This window comes from Entelurus aequoreus, linkage group LG04 (genome assembly GCF_033978785.1).
Source record: "Entelurus aequoreus isolate RoL-2023_Sb linkage group LG04, RoL_Eaeq_v1.1, whole genome shotgun sequence".
NCBI lineage: Eukaryota > Metazoa > Chordata > Actinopteri > Syngnathiformes > Syngnathidae > Entelurus > Entelurus aequoreus.
Genome location: NC_084734.1, coordinates 31,087,685 through 31,112,291, shown reverse-complemented (window position 1 = coordinate 31,112,291; position 24,607 = coordinate 31,087,685). Strand labels below are relative to the sequence as shown.

The following is a 24,607-nucleotide window of genomic DNA, read 5'->3' as shown; positions in this document are numbered from 1 at the left end:
ACATTAGCCTGAGGAAGTAGTTCTCAAACTGTCGGTTCAGTACGCAAAATGGGCGGCGATGACTTAAATACAAGATTTTTTTTTGTCATTTATCATCAAACAATATTGTATCGTATTGGGAAAATGGCTCATGCATTCATTTTTGCTGTTCTTTGTCAACGTCATGGCGATACATGCATTTTACCAACCACAATAGGAAAACACAATTTGTAGTTCAGAGGAAAAAACACCTCAAAAGTTGTATAAAACGTCAAAGAAATAACTACGCATGTAATTTAGCTTTTTCTCTGATAATCGGACTCTTATTTAAAGCAGTAGGTTGTTTATGCATATTCTTGTCTCAACATACCACAAAATAAACCAATACGCAATAATTTACTTCAAAAATGATTTGGCTTTATGCAGACAGATTAAGAGTTTTGATCTACATCATGCTCTTTAACTGAAGAAATAATATAAAATAACTGAAGAAATAATATAAAATATATAATATAAAAACTATAAAACCTTTTTTTGTAACACTAATTATTGCTGTTGCCATTGTACAGCATTAAATAACTGTAAAAGTATTTTTTTAAGTAACATTTAAGCATTCTTAATAGCTTTTTATATCAACACATCAGGCAACATTCTTAACAGTATTTTTTATAATAATAATTGTATGACAATTTTGTGTTTTTGTTTAAATAATTGCAAAAATGTTTTTATATAATTATGTGCAGAGAACTGATTTTGTATAAAAAAATATCTTTGCTGTTGCCATTGTTTCATAACTGTAAAGCTATTTTTTAAATAACATTTAAGCGTTTTTAACTACCGTACTTTTCATATCAACTAGGGCTGTCGAACAATTAAAATATTTAATGGTGATTAATCGCATTTTCATAGTTAACTCAAAATGAATCGCGATTAATCGCAGATAGGTATAATTATACATCATTAATAAGTGTAGATAATTTTCAGGGTTGTGCTATCCCAGCTGTAATCTGTGATATTTCTACCTGGATAAATGCTTCTGATGTTGTGTACATTACATGTTGTACAAGTTAATGGTCTTCATATTGCTTATTTTATTAATTAATAAAATGTAATATTGAGCCTGCTAATCATTTTGTAATTGAGGACTCGACCAGAACATGTTATAAAATACAGCAGTAGCTGTTAATGTGTCAAACATGGCGAACTTAATTTTTTTTTTTACATATTATGTTTACAAGTGACTAACTTCTTTTTACACCTATATTGTAATTAAGAATGTTATAAAATGAAATAAGTGAGGCGAATCTGTGATTTAACATTTGTCATTTAAGTTAAATCTTTACATTATTGTATTTAATAGTTGCTATTTCTTAAAATTAGTAGTGGATTAGGGCTGCACGACTTTTAGAAAAAATCTAATTGTGATTTTTCTCTCCAGAATTGCAATTGCAATTCGATTAGCAATTTTTATATTTTATACATAAAAATATATATCACTGCGAAAATAACAAACAAAGGAAGACATGTTACTTTTAGACTGTCAATCAACATATTCTTGTCTCAACATACCACACAATAAACCATATGCTTTTACTTCAAAAATTATTTGGCTTTATGCAGACAAATTAAGAGTTTTTATCAACATCATGCTCTTTAACTGAAGAAATAATCGATAAAAACTATACAGTATTTATAAAGTTATGTAATCATAATTTATATTATCAACGCAAGTATTCATTTGAAATGATTTAAACTTTTATTTCTCATCACTGTAGAATTGTTTATCTTTGTACTGCAATTGGAAGGTAAATAACTTTGTTATCCTAAAGAAATAAACTATCAAAAAATAACATGGACTCATTTGGTAGAAAAATGAGGACTGACGTTGTCTTTTTGTTTATTGCCATCACGTGATCACGGCATTTTGCTAGTTTGTCCGTGTTGATAGGCTTTTATGCCTCTTTGATTGGAAGCTGAAATATTCCCACAACGGGACATTTGGCTTTTTAATCGTATTTTTTTCCTCCGAATTTGTGTTACTTTGCAGCACTTCTCACTGTACTCTCTGTACTGTGATTGTGTTGGCGGCGGCGCCCTGCTCTAGTGTTCGCCGAGACAAAGATTGTGAATGAGTGAAAGAGGCGTCACTCTGTTAAGTTAAATAAACGTGCTCCGGTGCTGAGAGCGATGCACAAACTCAGACGTCTTTCTTCCTGTTTAAAGCGAGAGACGAAAAAACGCCAGGCTCAACAATTCTGATTGCCGAACATGTCCGTCACTGACGGCGGAGGAAAAAAAACTCAAACTCTTGCAGTTATTTACCGCACTAATTAAAACCTCAATGTCAATTAAATTTTGATTAATTGTACTGCCCTACGGTGGATAACTTCTTTTTACACTTACATGACTAAAGGATGTAACAATCTTCAACAGTTTGGCTCTTATTTCTAATCTTAATATTACCAGTGGCTAACTACTTTGTACACCTGTATAACTAAAGATAATGTGAAAATGTTACTTTAGGTTTAGGTTGAGGTTTATTTAGTCATATAGCAGCCATTGAAATCGTCAAACTGCTGCCACCGTAAAACATTTTAGCATTCTTAACTACTGTTTAATTATTTTTAATCAACAACAGTCCTAACCCTCATGACTTTGTTAAAACATATTACTTTTTTTTAATTTAGTGTTTTTATTGTATTCGATATTTTTTCGGAGTAAAGTTGTTTTCGAACATTGTTTAAAGCAATAATCTTTGCTGTGGAAATAAAAATCTCCCAAACCAAAAACATAAAATATGTCCAGCTCAGCAAGTGTTTTTTAAAAGACTTTGGGTTGTTAAAAGTGCTTCAGAAATGATGGTAACGGTTTGACACTGGAACTATTTTTTATGTCATTATTTTCCCCCAAATATTAACAATCAAATATGAAATATCAGTTAAAAGTAAGTGTTTGTTTAATTTAACAGTAATAGTGGATACCTTCTTGTTACACGTGCATAAAAGTAAGAGTGCATGAGGTGCATCTGCAACCTAACTTTAGTTATTACATCAAAATATTAAACAGTGGTTAACTTATTTTTACACTTGCATGGCTATAGATGATTTTAAAATCTACTTAAAAAATGAAGGTGGAAGTTTGACCCTGAAAACGATTATTTTCTATTATATCTACTATAAACACATTATTTCCAAATATGAATAGATTGATTATAAATGTAGTTTTGAAGGCATACATGTTACATTTCCTCCCTGATGCCCACTAAGAATGATCTCCTTACTCCCCGCAGCCAAATGGCAGCAAAAAGGACGGCGAGAGATGTTGCCAGCTCGCGACAGCAGGCTGTGAATGAGGTTGTGCGGAGGGAGTTACATTTCCCCTTTCCAATATGGTGCTTGGATCTCCCTGGCTGCAGGAGGTGGATACGGCGCCTTTTTAATCAGTGGCCCTTTGTCAGCTCAAAAAAAAAAAAAAAGCAGATGGGGACAAGGGACGATGAGCGACTTTGAATGATTTTGGTCCATCAGCGATGTCCCAAAAGATCTCATGGCTTTTAAAAAGAAAACCAGTGAGAGGAAGCTTTGGTGTTTTTTTGTCTACCAACGTTGTGTCTTTAATTTTAATTATGTAGAGCGGGGGTGTCCAAACTTTTTCCACTGAGGGCCGCACACTGAAAAATCAAAGCAAGTGGGGGCCATTTTGATATTTTTTATTTTAAAAACCAATACATGTTTGAAAAAATATACATTGAGGCCTCCACTTAAGCTTGATCAAGGGGTTTTGGTCAAAAAAATATAAAAAATGTGTCATTATTCAGTATTATTATTCAAGGTTTAAATCTCTAGATCAACCATTAGGTCTATCTGTCAATATAAAGTTGTTAAAGATTTAAGAAATCCTGTTTTCTTATGGAAAAAACACAAAATATGCAATATTTTCACCCAATAAAAATATTAAGTGGAATATTTTGGATTATATAATAATTGGAACCTTAAAAATGTCAATAACTCATAACAACATTGATTTTAATTAATTATTATTTTTTGAGCAATGACACTCAAAAAAAAAGTCCCACTAAAATGATTGGGGATCCAAAAAGGTCCTGCTCAGTAAAGTTTAAAAAAAATAGATCATACATTTTTTTTAACTTTTAACACAATTGTCTCAAGATCAAGTTCAGATCTATCCGTCAATTATAATTTGTATTGTTGTTTATGTTTTTTGTTTGTTTGTTTTAGGCCCTTCTTTAAAAAAAACCCCAAAAAAACTGTTTTTTAAATGGCAAACACAAAATATGCAACATTTACCCAAAAAACTATCTCAAAGTGGAATATTCAATGTGATGTAAATGGAGCCTTGAATTAGTCAATAATTCATAATAACATTGATTTTGATTCTTTTTTTTTTTTTGAAGAAAGAAACAGCCTGCATTGCAGCTTTGTGTTATTAGAGTAAACATTGTAACATTTTCTTGTTACATTTCGCCTGTTTGCTCTTTTATACCACTTTTTATCTTTTGATTTTTTTTAATCGTATTTTTAGAATGTGCCGTGGGGCCGTTAAAAAATGACCTGCGGGCCGCAAATGGCCCCCGGGCCGCACTTTGGACACCCCTGATGTAGAGGATGTGACTGTGGTTATACTCAAAAGATGGTTATTAGGGCAGTAGTTGTAGTAGTACAGTAGGTTTAATATTTGCTTCCAGCTGAGTTCATATGCATTTGTGCGTGTGTGTGTTTTGTTAGTGAGAGTGGGCGGATGCAGGTTCAATGATCGGTCACATCTGTGATCAAACTGTTGTTGTTTATCTCTGAACTACAAACCCCTCCCACTCTTTCACCTGTAACACCTCCCAGTGCCAAGCTGCGTGTCCAAACGATTAATTTTGACCCTCTGATCAACTCAGACATAAGTGAGGTAACCACCAGTTTAAAAGTGCTATATGAAAGTTGTTTTACCACTTTGTACCTCTGGAGGCAATGGTACATTTTAGTGAGAGGTAATTCCACATTTTTGTTCTAGAGCGGAGGCTTTTAAAGCTTTGATTGGTTTGGATTTACATTATTGCCATAGGAAATAATGGCTAACAAAAATAGTCTGTGGTTAAAACATTAAATAACTGCACAGACGGTTTTAAGTGACCTTTTAGCATTAACTACGTTTCATATTAATAAAAATAACCAGTAAAATTGTTAAATTTTTTAAAGAAGAATTGGTTAATTAATTGCAAACGCTTAAAAAATAATATATTTTGTGCAGGAAAACTGATTTTTTTCCAACATTAATCTAATCCATTGTATAGCATTAAATAACTGCAAAAGTTATTTTTAAGTAACATTTAAAGGCCTACTGAAACCCACTACTACCGACCACACAGTCTGATACTTTATATATCAATGATGAAATCTTAACATTGCAACACATGCCAATACGACCGGGTTAACTTATAAAGTGCAATTTTAAGTTTCCTGCAAAATATTCTACTGAAAACGTCTATGTATGATGACGTTTGCGCGTGACGTCACGGATTGTAGCGGACATATTGGGACAGCATTGTGGCCAGCTATTAAGTCGTCTGTTTTCATCGCAAAATTCCACAGTATTCTGGACATCTGTGTTGGTGAATCTTTTGCAATTTGTTTAATGAACAATGAAGACAGCAAAGAAGAAAGCTGTAGGTGGGAAGCGGTGTATTAGCGGCTGGCTGGACTCTTACCAGGAGGACTTTGAGTTGGATAGCAGACGCGCTACTGTGAGTACGCAGCTTTGGCTTCCAAACATTTGATCGCCTGCCCGTACGTGCGTGCCGCTATGTGCATGTCACGTACGTAACTTTGGGGAAATATATGTGCTGTATGAACTTTACGGAGGTGAACGGTACTTTGGGCTGTGGGATTGAGTGTGTTGTGCGGGTGTTTGAGTCGTATTGGTGGGTTGTATGGACGGGAGGGGGGAGGTGTTTGTTATGCGGGATTAAGTTGTGGCATATTAAATATAAGCCTGGTTGTGTTGTGGCTCATAGAGTATATATATGTCTTGTGTTTATTTACTGTTTTAGTCATTCCCAGCTGAATATCAGGTCCCATCCACCTCTCACAGCATCTTCCCTATCTGAATCGCTTGCACTGCCCTCTAATCCTTCACTCTCACTTTCCTCATCCACAAATCTTTCATCCTCGCTCAAATTAATGGGGTAATCGTCACTTTCTCGGTCCGAATCGCTCTCGCTGCTATTGGCCATGATTGTAAACAATGTGCAGATGTGAGGCGCTCCACAACCTGTGACGTCACGCTACTTCCGGTACAGGCAGGGCTTTTTTATCAGCGACCAAAAGTTGCGAACTTTATCGTCGATGTTCTCTACTAAATCCTTTCAGCAAAAATATGGCAATATCGCGAAATGATCAAGTATGACACATAGAATGGACCTGCTATCCCCATTTAAATAAGAACATTTCATTTCAGTAGGCCTTTAAGCATTCTTAATAGCTTTTTATATCAACACATATCATGCAATATTCTCAATAGTATTTTTTATAATAATAATTGTGTGGCAATTCTGTCTTTTTCTTTAAATAATTGCAAACATGTTTTTATATAATTATGTGCAGAGAACTGGGGCCGTACTTATCAAGCTTCTTAGAATTACTCCTAAGAAGTCTGCTAAGAGTTGACTTAAGAGTAAATAAATTATTCGCTGAAAGCTGCACTTAAAAGTTAGTTATCAAGTGTCTTACTCACACTTTCAGCGAAGTGTAGGACTGAATCTTAAGTGTCACACTCAGAGCTGAATTACGACATTACTATGTGCCGTAAACGGAATTTTAGGTGACGTCATTTCTGTGTCGATAGAAATGACCAATCACGGAAGGGAATCCGTTGTCTAAGAATAAAGAAATATCTTGGAAATATTTAAGTGGACAATGGGAGTGTATATTTTGACAATAAACTACAAAATAATACAAAACAAACTAGTCCCCGCCGGCACTCACGCTACCGCTCCCTCTCTTCTATCGCCCACACACTCACTGACGTCACTCACCTCACGGCCACACACATACGCTACTGTCATAACATTTTCTTTCCAATTCATTAATTAGGCAACTAATTTGAAACTGGTGTGGGTGGCTCTATATAAACTAGCCCACTGCAGCCACATGCAGAAATCAACAAGGAATCGAAAAGTATTAAATCTGTGACAAAAATAATATCCGCTCTGTCTAAACGATACCGTTTGATCAGCTGCTCGTCATCAAAAAAAACCAAAACATTGTTCCGTTCCCTGAACGTTTGCGCACGTCTCTCTCGCCTCAGTGCCATCCCCTGCTGGCAACTCCTAACCACTTAAGACACCTCTGAAGGTCTCTTAAATATCGTGGAGAGTAGGAGTGATTCTTAGACTTAAGAACGTTGATAAAAAGCTTTTATTCTTAAGTTTGAGAGTAGGACTAAATTTCGCAAATTCTCAGGACTTAAGTGTAAAATGGCACTCTAAGAAGCTTGATAAGTACGGCCCCTGATTTTTTATAAAAAAAATATCTTTGCTGTTCATAACTGTAAAGCTATTTTTTAAATAACATTTAAGCGTTCTAAACTACGTTTCATATTAAATAGGGCTGTCGAACGATTAAAATATTTCATCGTGAATAATTGCATTTTCATTGTTAACTCTAAATTAATCGTGATTAATCGCAGGTAAGTATAATTTTCCATCTACCCTCGATAGATAATTTTCGAGGGCGGCTATCCCAGCTGCAATCTGTGATATTTCTACCTGAATAAATGCTTCTGATATTGTACATGTTGTACAAGTTAATGGTCTTCATATTGCTGCATGACAATGTTTTAACCTTCTCTATTAATTAATAAAACCTAATATTGAGCCTGCTAATCATTCTGTAAATCTGTAATAACATTCCAAAACATCTCTGACAAAGCATGATCGTAATGAAAGCCATTTTTATTTTTATTATTTTACTTCTGACGGCATGAAACAAAACTTAGTGAGTGTAGTTTTTTTTCTGGCGCTTTTGCATTGGCCAGTTTAAAAATAAACTACATATCCCATAATCCTCTGTGCAGACAACATGACAACATTTCATCAAAGGGCAACAATAACATTTTGAGTTATGTTGCTAACAAACCCTGGCGAAAATATAACCTCTTTGGTGAAAGTCTGCGAACTAAAGCGCTACCTTCGCCTAAAGCGTTTCCAAGGCAACACAGAGCGGGTTTCGGTGCACCACCACGGATGGAAGGAGCGCAAACTCTGCACACGGCAGGAAATATGAGAAGCTACTTGAAAAACCATCACCCGGAAAATATATTTGAAGCCAGCTAAGCTAAACATGACATTTTGAGGTATTTACAGTATTAAATCACCAAAATGATTCCCGGGCACGGCCCCGCTGCTGCTCACTGCTCCCCTCATCTCCCAGGGGGTGAACAAGGGAATGGGTCATATGCAGAGGTTAATTTCACCACACCTAGTGTATGTGTGTGACAATCATTGGTACTTTAACTTTAACTTTTTAACTTTATTAAAAGTTAAATTGTCAGATATTTGTGGATGTTTCCGCACAATTCCTTGCACTTGAAAATATGTGTTTATAATAAATATGATTAGAACATTTGGGTATCATGTTTGTTTTCAATTACAGTAAGTGTGTTTATCCTAAACATTCCAGACACTTCATTTTACACACTATGGTATTTTTACAAAATATTTTTTTCCCTGACAAATCCACAATAATATTGTTCTGTGGCCTTAATACTTGATAATATTGTAACCTGAGATTTTGATATCGTTACATCCCTACTAGATGTGCTTTTAACTCATTATCATTATGAGAATATTCTATTTTTCATCTGAAAAACAACAAAAAATTATTAGGATTTTTTTTGTAAGGGAGGGCCTCTGGGGGGGTATAGAAAAAGACTCATACTTATTGATAAATAAATAAAGTTCATGAAAGGTTTTAAAATGGGCACACGAGCGTAAAAATAAGTTAATTAGAAAAAAAACCAATAAAAACTAAAACAATAGAACAACCTACTGGGACACTGATTACTAAAATACTACATTCCTGCTTTTCTACCTTGTTGAGGTCACTCATTTTGGGAGTAAATCGCAAAAAAGCTAATGGAGAAGCAAAACATTATTTTATGTGATATTCAAAAGTTGTATGTGACTGATGTGTCCTGAAAATCCTTCCTTTTAGAAGAAGTGGCTCACTCTATGATGCTCTAATGTACTTTAAAAATGGTCATTATGTATTTTATTTGCGCAAGCGACATTTCCACGGCAAGTGACAAGACTTCAGGGGGTTGTGTCTTAAAAGCATTTGGTTTTTGTTTGAATAAAATGCTTCAATTCTTGTGTGAGGTGAGTGAAAAAGAGGCTAAATGCAGGTAGATAAAACACGGTACGGTATGTTGCTGGATGGCTTCTGGATAATGAGTTTTTTTTCTCAGCATGAGACGCTAAAAAACTGCTTTAACTGTTAAAATCAATCAATCAATCAATCAATCAATGTTTATTTATATAGCCCTAAATCACAAGTGTCTCAAAGGGCTGTGTAAGTCACAACGACATCCTCGGTACAGAGCCCACATACGGGCAAGGAAAACTCACCCCAGTGGGACGTCAATGTGAATGACTATGAGAAACCTTGGAGAGGACCGCATATGTGGGTAACCCCCCTGAGAGCAGCTCAGAGACATCCAGGTGTTATCTATTCACCAGGATGCATTTTTCGTATGCACACGTCGCAAAATCAGCAGAAAAGACACTCGTATTTGGGAGCTAATTAACGTTGTTTGGAGAATATGACAGGTCACTACTGCAGGTCGACGCTGTAATGAGTGCACACGGCAAAAAATCTTTGTGATAATTAGCTACTTGGTCATTTTATGCTTTTTTGTAATGCAAATGAGCAATGCATGAATAATGTGCTTTACCGTGTGGACACTTACTTGATGTAATACGGCACTTTGTTTTGAGAAACCGCTCGTTGCCAGGGGAGCTGCACAGAAGCTGGGAAAGATAAAAAAAGACAAAGATTAAGAGACAAAAAAAGGAGTCAAACGGCATCCGAATAGGCGCTTTTACTGCGCTGGATAATAATATTAATAAGGTTGGCCTAAAATAGCTCGTAAGAAAGAACGTTGCCATGCATGAAATAGGCAAGTAGAGAAGAATACATTTGAAGAAGAAAGAAGAAAAAAACGAGTGTGAAATATTGGTCGATGGCGACAAATGTGTGCAGAAATGTGTCACAAATATCCGATGCAGCATTAAGACTATTTGCCTTAAGAAGTATTCCCCCTTCTCCTCCTCTGTCAAAGACTTATACGCACGCATACGGGGGATGAAAAGAGATAGTACAAAATAAGAGCACTACTTTATTGATCCCTGAGGGAATACGACACTACGAGTGTAATGAGAGCCAATGTGAGATGGTGCTGATAGTGCAGACTTTGTTCGTATTAACACAAGGATTTTCTTATGAGGGAAAAAAATAGATTTAAAAAGAATCTCACTCCTTTATGTCGTTTGGTTTTTGGGTCACTTTTTGGAAAACTCAGAAATAAACTCAATTACAAGCTATTATTCCTTTAAAAAGGCAAAAAAGCCAATTTAACAAAATTGAATTTAAGAATATTTTCATTAAGTAAAGCATAAGGCATATGTTTAAGCATAAATTACTGTTGTTACAGTAAGTGAAAGGAATTGCCATTTTCTTTTCAATCTTTTTTCAAAATGCCCCTAAAAAGAATTGTGTTCCATTCAGGTGAGAGCATGTATCTCCAAATTTTGTAAGGTTTTGCATTTAAATGACAAGAAGAAAAAGACAAATATTTTCCTTTGAAAAAAAATATTGGAAAGGTGTGCTTTTCTTTGGAAAGTTATGTGAGCAATCCATCCATCCATCTTATTCCGCTTTTCCGAGGTTGGGTCGCGGGGTCAGCAGCCTAAGCAGGGAAACCCTGACTTCCCTCTCCCCAGCTACTTCGTCCAGCTCCTCCTGGGGGACCCCGAGGCGTTCCTAGGCCACCCGGGAGACATAGTCTCGCCAACGTGTCCTGGGTCTTCCCCGTGGCCTCCTACCATGCACCCTAAAGCAGTGGTCCCCAACCTTTTTGTAGCTGCGGACCGGTCAACGCTTGAAAATTTGTCCCACGGACCGGGGTATTAATTTTATTTTTTTTCATAAAGTAATACAATCATGTGTTCTTACGGACTGTATCCCTGCAGACTGTATTGATCTATATTGATATATAATGTATATATTGTGTTTTTTATGTTGATTTAATAAAAAATAAAACAAATAAAATACCATTTTTTATTTTATTTTTATTTCTTGTGCGGCCCGGTACCACTCGGTCGGTTGGGCACCACTGCCCTAAAGGACCCTGCTGAGTGTATAGAGCTGGTCCACAGTTCCACGACCAGGACAAAAACCACACTGCTCCTCCTGAATCCAAGGTCCATCTATCCGGTGTTGCCTCCTGTCTTGTACACCTGAATAGACCTTACCGGGTAGGCTGATAAGTGTGATCCCACGATAGTGGGAACACACCCTTCGGTTGCCCTTCTTAAAGAGGAACCACCACCCTGGTCTGCCAATCCAGAGGCATCGCCTCCAATGTCCACACAATGTTGCTGAGTTGTGTCAAGCAAGACAGCCCCACAGCATGCAGGGCCTTACGTTATGTGAGGGACTATTAATACAATTTAGCGGTGAATTCAGATAACATTGTTTTAGTCCTAAAAAGAATAACTAATATTTTTCTTGGGGTATTTTGGGGGATTTGAAGAAAGTGAAAAAAATGAAAATACATGCGTTTGCTTAAAAAAAAATGTTGAAGTTTAAATGTAGAAAAAAATGTTGCTTTTCCTTAGACCACATGTGTCAAACTCAAGGCCCAGGGGTCAGTTCTGGTCCGCCACATCATTTTATGTGGCCCGCGAAAGCCTGGAAAAATGGGTTTTAATAAAATACTTTTTTTTTCGCATTCGTTCTTTCAATCTAGACAGAAAACCTTTTTTGCATATTTTTAAACTTTAATATTATCTGATCATGCCAATTATATTATTGTATACTATATTGCAAAACTATTTTTGTGAGATAAAAACAAATAGTTAAATATCTGCATGTCACCTTTATTTATGACTTCAAAGCAAGTTATACATAAAACAAATCTAATAATCAAATGCATATGCACTTAGATTAATCATGATTAAACACAGGTTATTACCCGCATGCATAATGTAAATTATTTTTAAAAAAGCGTCCCTCTGAAAGCAGTCATTACTGCGATGTGGCCCTCAATGAAAATTAGTTTGACACCCCTGCCTTAGACAGCATACCTCTTAAGTAATTATTTGCTACTCACTTGATAAGAAATGTTGAGAGGAGGGGCCAAAGTCTCGGTGGGCTTCTTGTAGGAGCTTCAGTCTGTCTTCGACTGCCACCTGCAACCACATGTTCCATATGAACATTGTATACATCACATTGTATCTCCCACTATCTCCAAATACTATACTAGACTGACGGTCACATAGTTGTGTTACTCGTGAGTCAATGCACAATCCCCACAATTATGAACCTTTTCCATGTTGGATTTTTTATTAAATAATATTTGGTGGGTCTCCACAATACCTGTAGTAGTTTCCATCTCATGTTGAGCTGGTCCAGTTGTCTGGAGGCAGTAGAGGACAGCTGGATGTCCAGTGGTGTCAGTTCGGCAGAAAGCTCATTTACCATACGGACATCCTGACGAAATGGGGTGATTTCTTCTCTGAAGGCCTGAACACAATGTTGTTCACATCGTCAGTGAAGTGGACGTACGGTATTATTATTCTATAGTAGGGTTGCAACAATTATTTTGATTAGAAAAAAGCTTCAATGTATTTTCTGTTGCTTTAATTAATCATTTAGTAACTCTAACTAATACAACTTGATAAAATCCAGACTGCATGGAGTGCCCTGAACTTTAAAAATGCAGACATACTGGAGGTTTCCGCACAGCTGCTGTCATAGAGCGCACGTGAGAACGTTGGTGTGTTGCGGCAAACAGCAGATATATCAGAGTTGTTGTTGTTCTTTTTAAATAATACACACCTCGTAAAAGCGCAATTTCAATGTTGATGATTTATTTAGTAGAAAAACGAATGAAGGTTATGGCAAGTAGAAAAAGCATTACTTAGCTATCTTCCCTAAAATACGCATTGAGGCTATAAAGTGTGCTTATATGATTAATCAAACAAATTAATAAATAGATGAGTTGATTACTTAAATAATTGAAAGTTAACTGTTATTACTACTATATACACAGTGTATTTTTTTACATATTTTAAATATATATTTGACCTGACAAACAAATAAAAGGAACTTGACGAAAACGTGTAATATAAGTGGTATAAAGGTGTGAGAGACTTAAACTTAGACAAACTTTTTTGATCCACAAGGGAAATTGTTCTTTGTTATTGTTGAGAGATGTCAAAAACAGATTATCAATACGTCAGAGCATATCATGACAATCGCCAGATGCCATTCAAGTTCATCAATTCCCCCCAAAAAACGGATTAACTCGCTGGACTATAAAGACAATATAACACACATCCGTAAACGTGGATGCATATGCAATAGTGCAATATATTTATCTGTACAGTAAATCTATTTATTTAAATCTGCACCTTATTGCTCTTTTATCCTGCACTACAACGAGCTAATGCAACACAATTGCGTTCTTATCTGTACTGTGAAGTTCAAATTTGAATGACAATAAAGGAAGTCTAAGTCTAAGTGTCCTTTGAAAACATAGGCTAAGTTTCGACACAGTTTAATTTAAATTTTTCTTGGTTGCAGTCCACCTTCAATGGCTGTGCTATGCAAATGTTTCTATGATGTCATTTGAATTGATTCATATGCTCGACAGTAAGCATTTAGTGAACATGCTCACCACCGTCTTGTCGATGTGGTCTTGCAGTGAGTCGATCAGCAGGTCGCCCACAGGCTGCCAGCTAGACTTGGCCTCTTCGGCCTGGGTCAGCCGCAGATCCAGCTGGTCCATGGAGCTCTGAAGCTCCTGCAGTCGCTCAAGGGCTTGTTCCACTTGATTTTGCCAGCCTCCAGCGTGGCCTCTCAGACGCTCCCAACGCTCCCTCACGTCACCTGTCTGCCTGCGGATGGCCCGAGCCAACCAGCGAGCCTTCTCTTCCGGGCTGGGGTCTGAATGAGACAGAAAAGACATCAGAGGCCTTGCTCACACTGTAGGTCAATTCTGATTTTTTTTTTTGCCTGTATCAGATTTTTCATGTCAATGTGAACAGTGCTACTCGGATTTTTTCAAATTAAACTTTGCCTCTTTCTTAAAGGCCTACTGAAACCCACTACTACCGACCACACAGTCTGATAGTTTATATATCAATGATGAAATCTTAACATTGCAACACATGCCAATACGGCCGGGTTAACTTATAAAGTGCAATTTTAAATTTCCCGGGAAATATCCGGCTGAAAACGTCTCGGTATGATGACGTTTGCGCGTGACATCACGGATTGAACGGAAGTATTGGGACACTTTTGTGTCCCAATACAAACAGCGTCTGTTTTCATCGAAAAATTCCACAGTATTCTGGACATCTGTGTTGGTGAATCTTTTGCAATTTGTTTAATGAACAATGGAGACAGCAAAGAAGAAAGCTGTAGGTGGGATCGGTGTATTAGCGGCTGGCTACAGCAACACAACTAGGAGGACTTTGAGTTGGATAGCAGACGCGCTATCCGACGCTAGCCGCCGACCGCACCGATAATCGGGTGAAGTCCTTCGTCGCTCCGTCGATCGCTGGAACGCAGGTGAGCACGGGTCGTGATGAGCAGATGAGGGCTGGCGTAGGGGGAGAGCTAATGTTTTTAGCATAGCTCTGTCGAGGTCCCGTAGCTAAGTTAGCTTCAATGGCGTCGTTAGCAACAGCATTGCTAGGCTTCGCCAGGCTGCACAGCATTAACCGTGTGGTTACAGGTCCAGGGTTTGGTTCGGTGTCTCCTGATAGTAGAAGTAATAATAGTATTGTTGATCTTCTGTCTATCCTTCCAGTCAGGGGCATGTTTCTTCTGTTTCTATCCGCAGTTAAGCACGATGCTATCACGTTAGCTCCGAAGCTAAAGTGTTTCACCGATGTATTGTCGTGGCACATAGACACATAGAATGGACCTGCTATCCCCGTTTAAATAAGAAAATTTCATTTCAGTAGGCCTTTAAGTGAATATGAATCAGATATATATCCAATGCGACTGCAGTCTGAAAGATCGGTCGCGTTCATCCAACCAATACGTCATCAAAAAGCCATGTGTCATAATTCTTCGCTAAAATAGAAAGTTGAGCAGACAACAGGCAAAAATAAAGTTTTCGGAACCCACATCAATGTTTCACCACTCTTGTCTCCGACAGCTCGCCCACACGCTCTTTGGAGCAGACGTCGAAACAAATGTCCCACAAACCGCGAGAGCCAAAATGCTTGCCCTCTTCCTTTTTTATCTTCTACTTGCATTCCTTTCAGAAAATGTTGACCTTGATTGCACAAAATCCTTGAAATTGCCACAAATATGTCAGTAGTGTGTGAATGTGAGTGTGAATGTTGTCTGTCTATCTGTGTTGGCGACTTGTCCAGGGTGTACCCCACCTTCCGCCCGAATGCTGCTGAGATAGGCTCCAGCACCCCCCTCAACCCCAAAAGGGACAAGCGGTAGAAAATGAATGGATGGATTTCAGAACTGAGCCACGTTTATTATCCCGTAAACACTGCAACTCATGTGATGTCAGGACGTCATGTCTGCATGCGGGTCAAATTGTGTTTTGTTTTGCAATGTGAATGAAAACATTAAAAAATCGTATTGGACAATAAAATCCGAATTGGACATCCTTCCCTGCAGTGTGAAGGTAGCCTTTGTACACTATATTGCCAAAAGTATTTGGCCACCTGCCTTGACTCACATATGAACTTGAAGTGCCATCTCATGGAATTGTCCAAAATGTTTTGGTATCCTGGAGCATTCAAAGTTCCTTTCACTGGAACTAAGGGGCCAAGCCCAACTCCTGAAAAACAACCCCACACCATAATTCCTCCTTCACCAAATTTCACACTCGGCACAATGCAGTCCGAAATGTAGCGTTCTCCTGGCAACCTCCAAACCCAGACTCGTCTATCAGATTGCCAGATGGAAAAGCGTGATTCATCACTCCAGAGGCCGTGTAAAGCACGTCACCACTGGACTCTAGAGCAGTTGAGACGTGCTATACACCACTGCATGCGACGCTTTGCATTGGACTTGGTGATGTATGGCTTAGATGCAGCTGATCGGCCATGGAAACCATTTCCATGAAGCTCTCTGCGTACTGTACGTGGGCTAATTGACGTTTGGAGCTCTGTAGCAACTGACTGTGCAGAAAGTTGGCGACCTCTTTGCACTATGCGCTTCAGCATCTGCTGACCCCTATCTGTCAGTTTACGTGGCCTAACACTTTGTGGCTGAGTTGCTGTTGTTCCCAAACTCTTCCATTTTCTTATAGTAAAGCCGACAGTTGACTTTGGAATATTTAGGAGCGAGGAAACTGGATTTGTTGCACAGGTGGCATCCTATGACAGTTCCACGCTGTCACTGAGCTCCTGAGAGCAGCCCATTCTTTCACAAATATTTGTAGAAACAGTCTCCATGCCTAAGGGCTTGATTTTATACACATGTGGCTGGGCCAAGTGATTAGGACACCTGATTCTCATCGTTTGGATGGGTGGCCAAATACTTTTGGCAATATAGTGTAAGTAACATTTGGAGGATGCCCTGTGGAATGCATTGGGTTATCTCCAATAATGCTTGAGAGTGATTGATGTCTAATTATTATCTTTTGTCATGCACACCACAATAAAAATCCAATGAGAGTCCCTCAGACAAAGTCCTTTAAGACAGCACAGCGCCAACCTGATGATATTCAATCTACTTTGATGAAACAACATGTGCACACTCTGATCTTCACTCGTCTTTTTTATCTATTTTTATTACCAGACTACACTTTGATAGCCACGTCAGCGATGTCTGCAGACCCTCTGATGTCTCGCCACACCCCCATCACACACTCTTGGTTTGCCTTAATTACTTACGGCAGCATATGAAGGCAAATATGCTGACTTAATAAAACGCCAGATCATAGCTGAGTGAGTCGTTGCATCATTTTAATTTTGAGATGCTCCAGATTTAGGCTAAAACTAATTTTAGCATTAGCTTGGATCTTAAGCACTTTGATCTTAAAATATTAGTTGAAGAATAGTTTGTAGAGTAAACTTTAGACATTTTTCTATACATTTGAAAACCAATAATGATTGGTATTCTGCCGGATGATTACTCGAACAGTGTATTCAGTGGGGGAAAGACAGAGCGCCTTAAACAATTGCAAGCCACTTTAATGATTGACAAGTTGACCGCCCCGTAATAAACCATCTAATGACTGATAGTACAATAAGATCATGCAGGAAAGCAAGATTTAAAATATGAAAGTCTAAGGACCTGAGCTAGTAAGATCCTAATAACACGCAATAAACAGCGTGTGCAAACAATAACATTGCATGTACTATTAGTGGGCGGGTTGTGTGTGATCTAAGACTGTGTACAATTGAGAAGTGGTGCAGATTGCCTTATTTAAAAGAGTTTTTTCCGTGGACTAGGCGGCTTTCACCACGGAGACACTTGATCATTTACTGCACATGTTATCACATCTGTGGCGTTTTGCTATACTTTCAGACATGCAGCAGACATGTACCACTTTTTATGGGCACTTTAGAAGCAGTCTTGCGGTGCATCTACAATGGAAACAACTTTCTGTTCTTTTTCTTTAGCACACTGAAGTTGCACTCATGGAAGAGGCTGACACTAACTGCGAGTTTGCACTCCAGAGTCCAGACGCGAGAAAATGCATATTAAATGTTTTTGGTTCACATAGGAGATATGTTAATATACCGTAATTTCCGGACTATAAGCCGCACCTGACTATAAGCCGCACCAGCTAAATTTAGGGGAAAATACAGATTGCTCCATATATAAGCCGCACCCGACTATAAGCCGCACCCGACTATAAGCCGCAGGGTTTTGATGTGTAATTACCGTAGTATATAGGGGTTCCTGCCACCACGAAAGGGGATTGTCGGGACAGAGATGACTGTTTGGGAACGCAAAGCGTCCCATTTATTAACAATAAATCTTTCAATCATTCAATCAAACTTTCACATCTTTGACATGGCGAACAGCATTCGTGCAGAGTACAAATAATACAACGGTGCAAAGTAATACAAAGTGCTCGCCTGTACGTTATCAAAATAACCGGCCTACCGGTATATGAAAAGTCAGTCTTTAATCATTGTGTCATCGTCTTCCTCCTGCGTACTAAAACCACCGAAATCCTCTTCGTCGGTGTCGGAGAAGAACAGGCAGGGACCAGAACGAGGGGAAAAAGTAGCGGCTTATAGTCCGGAAATTACGGTATATGAAAAAACAAACTTAATTGAAATAAAAACACCATCAGACATCAAAACACATTAACTGAATTCATTTTAATCAACTCCTTAATAGGGCAGCAATTAACAATTGTTTTGATAGTCGAATAGTCAACGATTATTTTAACAATTAGTCGACTCATCAGATAACAAAAGCATACACATATTTAATAGCTCAAAATTTTCTATCGACTTTTAAATGCAGCTTAAGTTATTTTAGGCATCTGCTTACGAACAACAAAGATGATTAATTTATTCATAAATATTTATTTTTACTGCTCATTCAGCTGTTACAAAATGTTTAATCACTAATAAAATGTTGTCCATTTAAAAGAAAGCAAAGACAAAGTTCTGGAAAAAAAAAACATTTACCCTTGTCTACTTAATTTAAAAAAAGTTAAAATAGCGGCAATAAAAACAAACAACAAAACCAAAAATCTAACTTCCTCAAAAAGAAAAGCATTTTGTGATGATGTTTAAAAAGTTACACACCTGGTATATTAATTATTGATTAACTCTTGGCAGTTTTAGCACTAAATGTGTAGAAATAATAATGCTAGATTAATTCTTAAAATGTTGGCTATCTAATAGATTGTATGTTTAATATTATGATACCTCCGCATTGGTGCGTGTCTGTCTGTCTCTCTCTATTTGTGTGTGTGTGCGTGTGTGTGTGTGTGTGTGTGTGCGTGTGTGTGTGTGTAGGTGCATGAGCACGCGATTCACGTTTGTTAAGTGCCTTTTTTTACGGCATTGCAAATTGACGCCGCTTTAAAACGTACTTGAATTGATGTAGACAAAGTTTAGCTGGCTGACTTTGGCTAAAATGATAGTGAAAGTTATTTTTCACACAACTTCGTCTCACTCTTATTAGCTAGCATTGATTGATTGATTGATTGATTGAGACTTTTATTAGTAGGTTGCACAGTGAAGTACATATTCCGTACAATTGACCACTAAATGGTAACACCCGAATAAGTTTTTCAACTTGTTTAAGTCGGGGTCCACTTAAATTGATTCATGATACAGATATATACTATCATACATACTATCATCATAATACAGTCATCACATAAGATAATCACATTGAATTATTTAATTTACAATCAGGGGTGTGGAGGGGGGGGGGGGGATATGGACATCAAGTAGTGGACATAGAGAGAGAGAGAGAGAGTGAGAGAGATCAGAAGGCATAAGAAAAAGAAAAAGTATCTGCATTTGATTGTTTACATTTGATTATTACCAATCCGGGGAGGGTGTTAGTTTAGGGTTGTAGCTGCCTGGAGGTGAACTTTTATTGCGGTTTTGAAGGAGGATAGAGATGCCCTTTCTTTTATACCTGTTGGGAGCGCATTCCACATTGATGTGGCATAGAAAGAGAATGAGTTAAGACCTTTGTTAGTTCGGAATCTGGGTTTAACGTGGTTAGTGGAGCACCCCCTGGTGTTGTGGTTATGGCGGTCATTTACGTTAAGGAAGTAGTTTGACATGTACTTCGGTATCAGGGAGGTGTAGCGGATTTTATAGACTAGGCTCAGTGCAAGTTGTTTAACTCTGTCCTCCACCTTGAGCCAGCCCACTTTAGAGAAGTGGGTAGGAGTGAGGTGGGATCTGGGGTGGAGGTCTAGAAGTAACCTGGCTAGCTTGTTCTGAGATGTTTGGAGTTTAGATTTGAGGGTTTTGGAGGTGCTGGGGTACCAGGAGGTGCATGCGTAATCGAAAAAGGGTTGAACGAGAGTTCCCGCCAGAATCCTCAAGGTGCTTTTGTTGACCAGAGAGGAAATTCTGTAGAGAAATCTCGTTCGTTGGTTAACCTTTTTGATTACCTTGGTTGCCATTTTATCACAGGAAAGGTTAGCCTCTAGAATGGAACCAAGGTAGGTGACCTCATCTTTCCTGGTGATAACAATGTCACCCACTTTTATAGTGAAGTCATTGACTTTCTTAAGTTTGATGTGGGACCCAAACAGGATGGATTCTGTTTTACCCAAGTGTATGGATAGCTTGTTGTCAGCGAGCCAGGTGCAAGTTCTACAGAGCTCAGCACTGAGGATTTTCTCCACCTGTGACTTGTCCTTGCCGGATACCAGCAAGGCAGAGTCATCCGCAAACAAAAACAATTCACAGTCGCATGCCGATGACATGTCGTTTATGTATATTAGGAACAGTAAAGGCCCCAATATACTGCCTTGGGGGACTCCACAGCTCACCGAGAGGGGGGGGGGGGGACACGGTGCCGTTCACCTCTACCACCTGCTCCCTCCCCTCCAAGTAAGATTGCATCCAGCTCCATGAGGTTTTGTTAAATCCGATTGCTCTGAGCTTATCCAACAGTATAGCGTGGTTAACGGTGTCAAAGGCCTTCTGAAGGTCCAGCATGACCATGCCGCAGTATTTGCCCGCGTCCACCTCATGTTTGATGTGGTCGGTCAGATAGAGAAGGCATGTGTCAGTGGAGTGGTTAGTTCTGAAGCCGGATTGGAATTTGTACATGAGTTTATTAGTGGCAAGGTAACTATCGACCTGTTCATAAACTATTTTCTCCATTACTTTCGAAACGGAACTGAGAATAGAAACAGGTCGGTAGTTGCCAGGTTCCAATTTGCTTCCTTTTTTAAAGAGGGGAGTTACTCTTGCTATCTTAAAATATTTTGGTACTTGGCCTTGTGTAATTGAGAGGTTTATTATGTGCGTGATGATCAGGGCAATGATGGAGGCAGAGTCCCTGAGGAATCTGGAGGGAATATTATCAAGGCCGGTGGCCTTGTTAGGGTGGAGCGCGCTCAATTTTTTAAACACCTCATCAGCTGTGACCATTTCTAATTTGAAAGGTAGAAGCTAACACTCGTACTGAGGCTGTGTCCGCATCCTCCCTCCAAATTTCCGACATCATGTCTCCGCTTTAAATGCTCGCATATCCTCACACTTTACATGTTATCACTAGCAATGTTTTTGCGAGTGACCCACTTCCGCCCGGAAAAACACGAGTGATGACGTCACAACTGTTGCCGACAAATATAATTGTCGGCGACAAATGTTATTGTTGACATTTGTCGACTAATTGTTGCAACCCTACTCCTTAAGTCATTCAGCAGCTATACAATTATAAAATGATATTGCTGAAAAGACAATATGTCTCATGTTTTATTTGTGACAGTCCATATATGTTGACAAGCATACGTAGGACAGAGCTGCAGTGCAATCACCTCCTTTCTCATGGCCTTGCGTGTACCTGTTTTAATGCATGCAAACCTTTAGTAGATCAGCCCCTTAGTGATGATTGAAACAATGATTGACAAGCCTGAACAGTAATTATAAAGTTAACCCATGACAGTACATTTTGCCAGTGAAGGAAAGAAAAGTGACTTATAAATGCAAGCCTAGGATGATACAACTATATGATTTGATGATAGAATTATTTTACAAAATGATCGCTTGAATGCAGCTGGGATAGGCTCCAGCACCCCCAACCTTCCATCCCCCGACCCAGAGAGAAACAAGCAGTAGAAAATAGACTTGTAGACCACCCAATGACTGACCGTCCAATGACTGCCTGATCAGTCACACAAAAGGTCTGGCCAATGGCAGTATAATCAGATCATGGCCTTGATGCCAAAACTATATTGCCAAAAGTATTAGACCACCTGCCTTGACTCACATATGAACTTGAAGTGCCATCCAATTCCTAAACCACAGGGTTCAATATGATGTCGGTCCACCTTTTGCAGCTATTGCAGCTTCAACTCTTCTAGGAAGGCTGTCCACAAGGTTGCGGAGTGTGTTTATAGGAATTTTTGACCATTCTTCCAAAAGCGCATTGGTGAGGTCACACACTGATGTTGGTTGAGAAGGCCTGGCTCTCAGTCTCCGTTCTGATCATCCCAAAGGTGTTCTATCGGGTTCAGGTCAGGACTCTGTGCAGGCCAGTCAAGTTCATCCACACCAGACTGTCATCCATGTCTTTATGGACCTTGCTTTGTGCACTGGTGCACAGTCATATTGGAAGAGGAAGGGGCCCACTCCAAACTGCTCCCACAAAGTTGGGAGCATGGAATTGTCCAAAATGTTTTGGTGCAGCTGATCAGCCATGGAAACCCATTTCATGAAGCTCTCTGCGTACTGTACGTGGGCTAATTGGAAGGTCACATGAAGTTTGGAGCTCTGTAGCAACTGTCGGCGACCTCTTTGCCCTATGCGCTTCAGCATCCGCTGACCCCTCTCTGTCAGTTTACGTGGCCTACCACTTCGTGGCTGAGTCGCTGTTGTTCCCAAACTCTTCCATTTTCTTATAATAAAGCCGACAGTTCACTTTGGAATATTTAGGAGCGAGGAAATTTCACGACTGGATTTGTTGCACAGGTGGCATCCTATGACAGTTCCACGCTGGAAATCACTGAGCTCCTGAGAGCGGCCCATTCTTTCACAAATGTTTGTAGAAACAGTCTCCATGCCTAAGTGCTTGATTTTATACACCTGCCAAGTGATTAGGACACCTGATTCTGATCATTTGGATGGTTGGCCAAATACTTTTGGCAATATAGTGTATGTACTAAGCCTTAGTAATGATTGAAATAATAATTGATAAAGAGACTGTTCAATGACTGCCTGAACAGTGAAAACTAATTAAAACTGAGAAAAAACTAAACTAAAGAAAAAGAAAAGATATGATCGGTTATGATTGACATCAGTGATGGTCAGTAACAAGCAACATGTAACTAAGCTATGTATCTTAACTACCTTTTCCAGTAGCTTGGCTACTTTTTTAACAAGTACCTTTTCCTGTAGCTTAACTACTTTTAGACCCATGTAGCGAGGTAGCTTACATCAAAGCTACAAAGAAAGAAAAAGAACTGCGAATTCAGGCCCCCCAAAAACATGGGAAAAATACAATGACCTGGATGAATGAGAACATTTATACATACAGAGAAAATCCATGATGATTGGTTGGTGTTCGTGTAATGAGTCACAATTGGCTACGATTAGGGCGAAACATCACGGACTGGTCAATCAGAGTCAAGTTAAGGCAAAATCATAACAGTAACACACTAATGTCACATGACGACGAGGGAGTCGAAGACAGAGGGACGCTTCAAGCTGACGACTCAACAACAAAAAAAACATACTTGAAGAAGGCAGAGGAAATTTAACCCGCAGATTAGATTTTTCCATTAGTGATGAAGATGACATGCAGGAAACCCACAATAAAATGCGTTCTTGGTTATATTTAGACAGATGTATGCATTTAGAGAAAAACAATTCCCAAAACCTAAGTTTTTAGTTGTTTACTCTGTAAACCAAAATCATAACTGCTCTCTTCATCGAATACGTCCAACACAAATTTAGGAACACACATTAAGGTGAGATGAATACATGAAAAGTTTTACTGCACATAACTGTCCACAAACAACACACAAGTCATTGTTTTTTTTTTGTCAAGATATAGATAGATGCTGTTTTCTTTCCTTTTTTTTTTTTTACTGTAGGTAGAGAAAATTAATAACATTATAGGGGTGGGCAAAAGAAAAGGAAAACTAAATAAATACATACAGTAAATACATACCCCTAAAGGTTGTATTTATCAGTATCAGTTGTAAGGTGTCCCAGCTAAATTACATATAGTTATTAGTAATGGACCCTTATTGGACCCTTTTACACTCTCAGTTACATAAACATTGATATTATACATGTGGGCCCAAAGATATAAATGCTGTTAAACATAGCTTTGATGTAGCTTGTAGGGTAGCTTGCTACAATATCCAAGTAGCTTGCCCATCACTGATTGACAAGTAGACCACCCTAGATATAACAAATGATTCAAGTTGCTACAGTAATCATTCACATTAACACATAGGGGGTGACATTAAAACCAATGAAAGTGCTATATAGACTGCCCAATGACCGCATTAACAATGGAAAAACGAGCCAACGCCTGGGACGGGAAAAAAAAGGACATCTGGTTACTGTTTTTGCGAAAAGACCGTCAGACCATGCGGGAAAGTGAGATTGACAACAAATACAACACTCAGTGGCGATTGAAACACGGTTTGACAAGTATTGTAGACGACCCAATGACTGTTT

At 38.6% G+C, this 24,607-nt stretch overlaps 1 protein-coding gene across 5 annotated transcripts in view; it reads right to left on the bottom strand.

Moving 5' to 3' along the window:
• Window positions 1-24,607, bottom strand: part of utrn (utrophin) — a 393,845-nt gene that overhangs the window by 79,089 nt on the left and 290,149 nt on the right. For all 5 annotated transcript variants that reach the window (XM_062044584.1, XM_062044587.1, XM_062044585.1 and 2 more), the window contains 4 exons: window positions 13,948-14,216; window positions 12,645-12,791; window positions 12,379-12,457; window positions 9,955-10,015 (listed from right to left, as the gene is read on the bottom strand). In XM_062044584.1, the coding sequence (XP_061900568.1) occupies window positions 9,955-10,015; window positions 12,379-12,457; window positions 12,645-12,791; window positions 13,948-14,216 (556 nt within the window). The remainder of the gene's footprint in view (window positions 1-9,954; window positions 10,016-12,378; window positions 12,458-12,644; window positions 12,792-13,947; window positions 14,217-24,607) is intronic.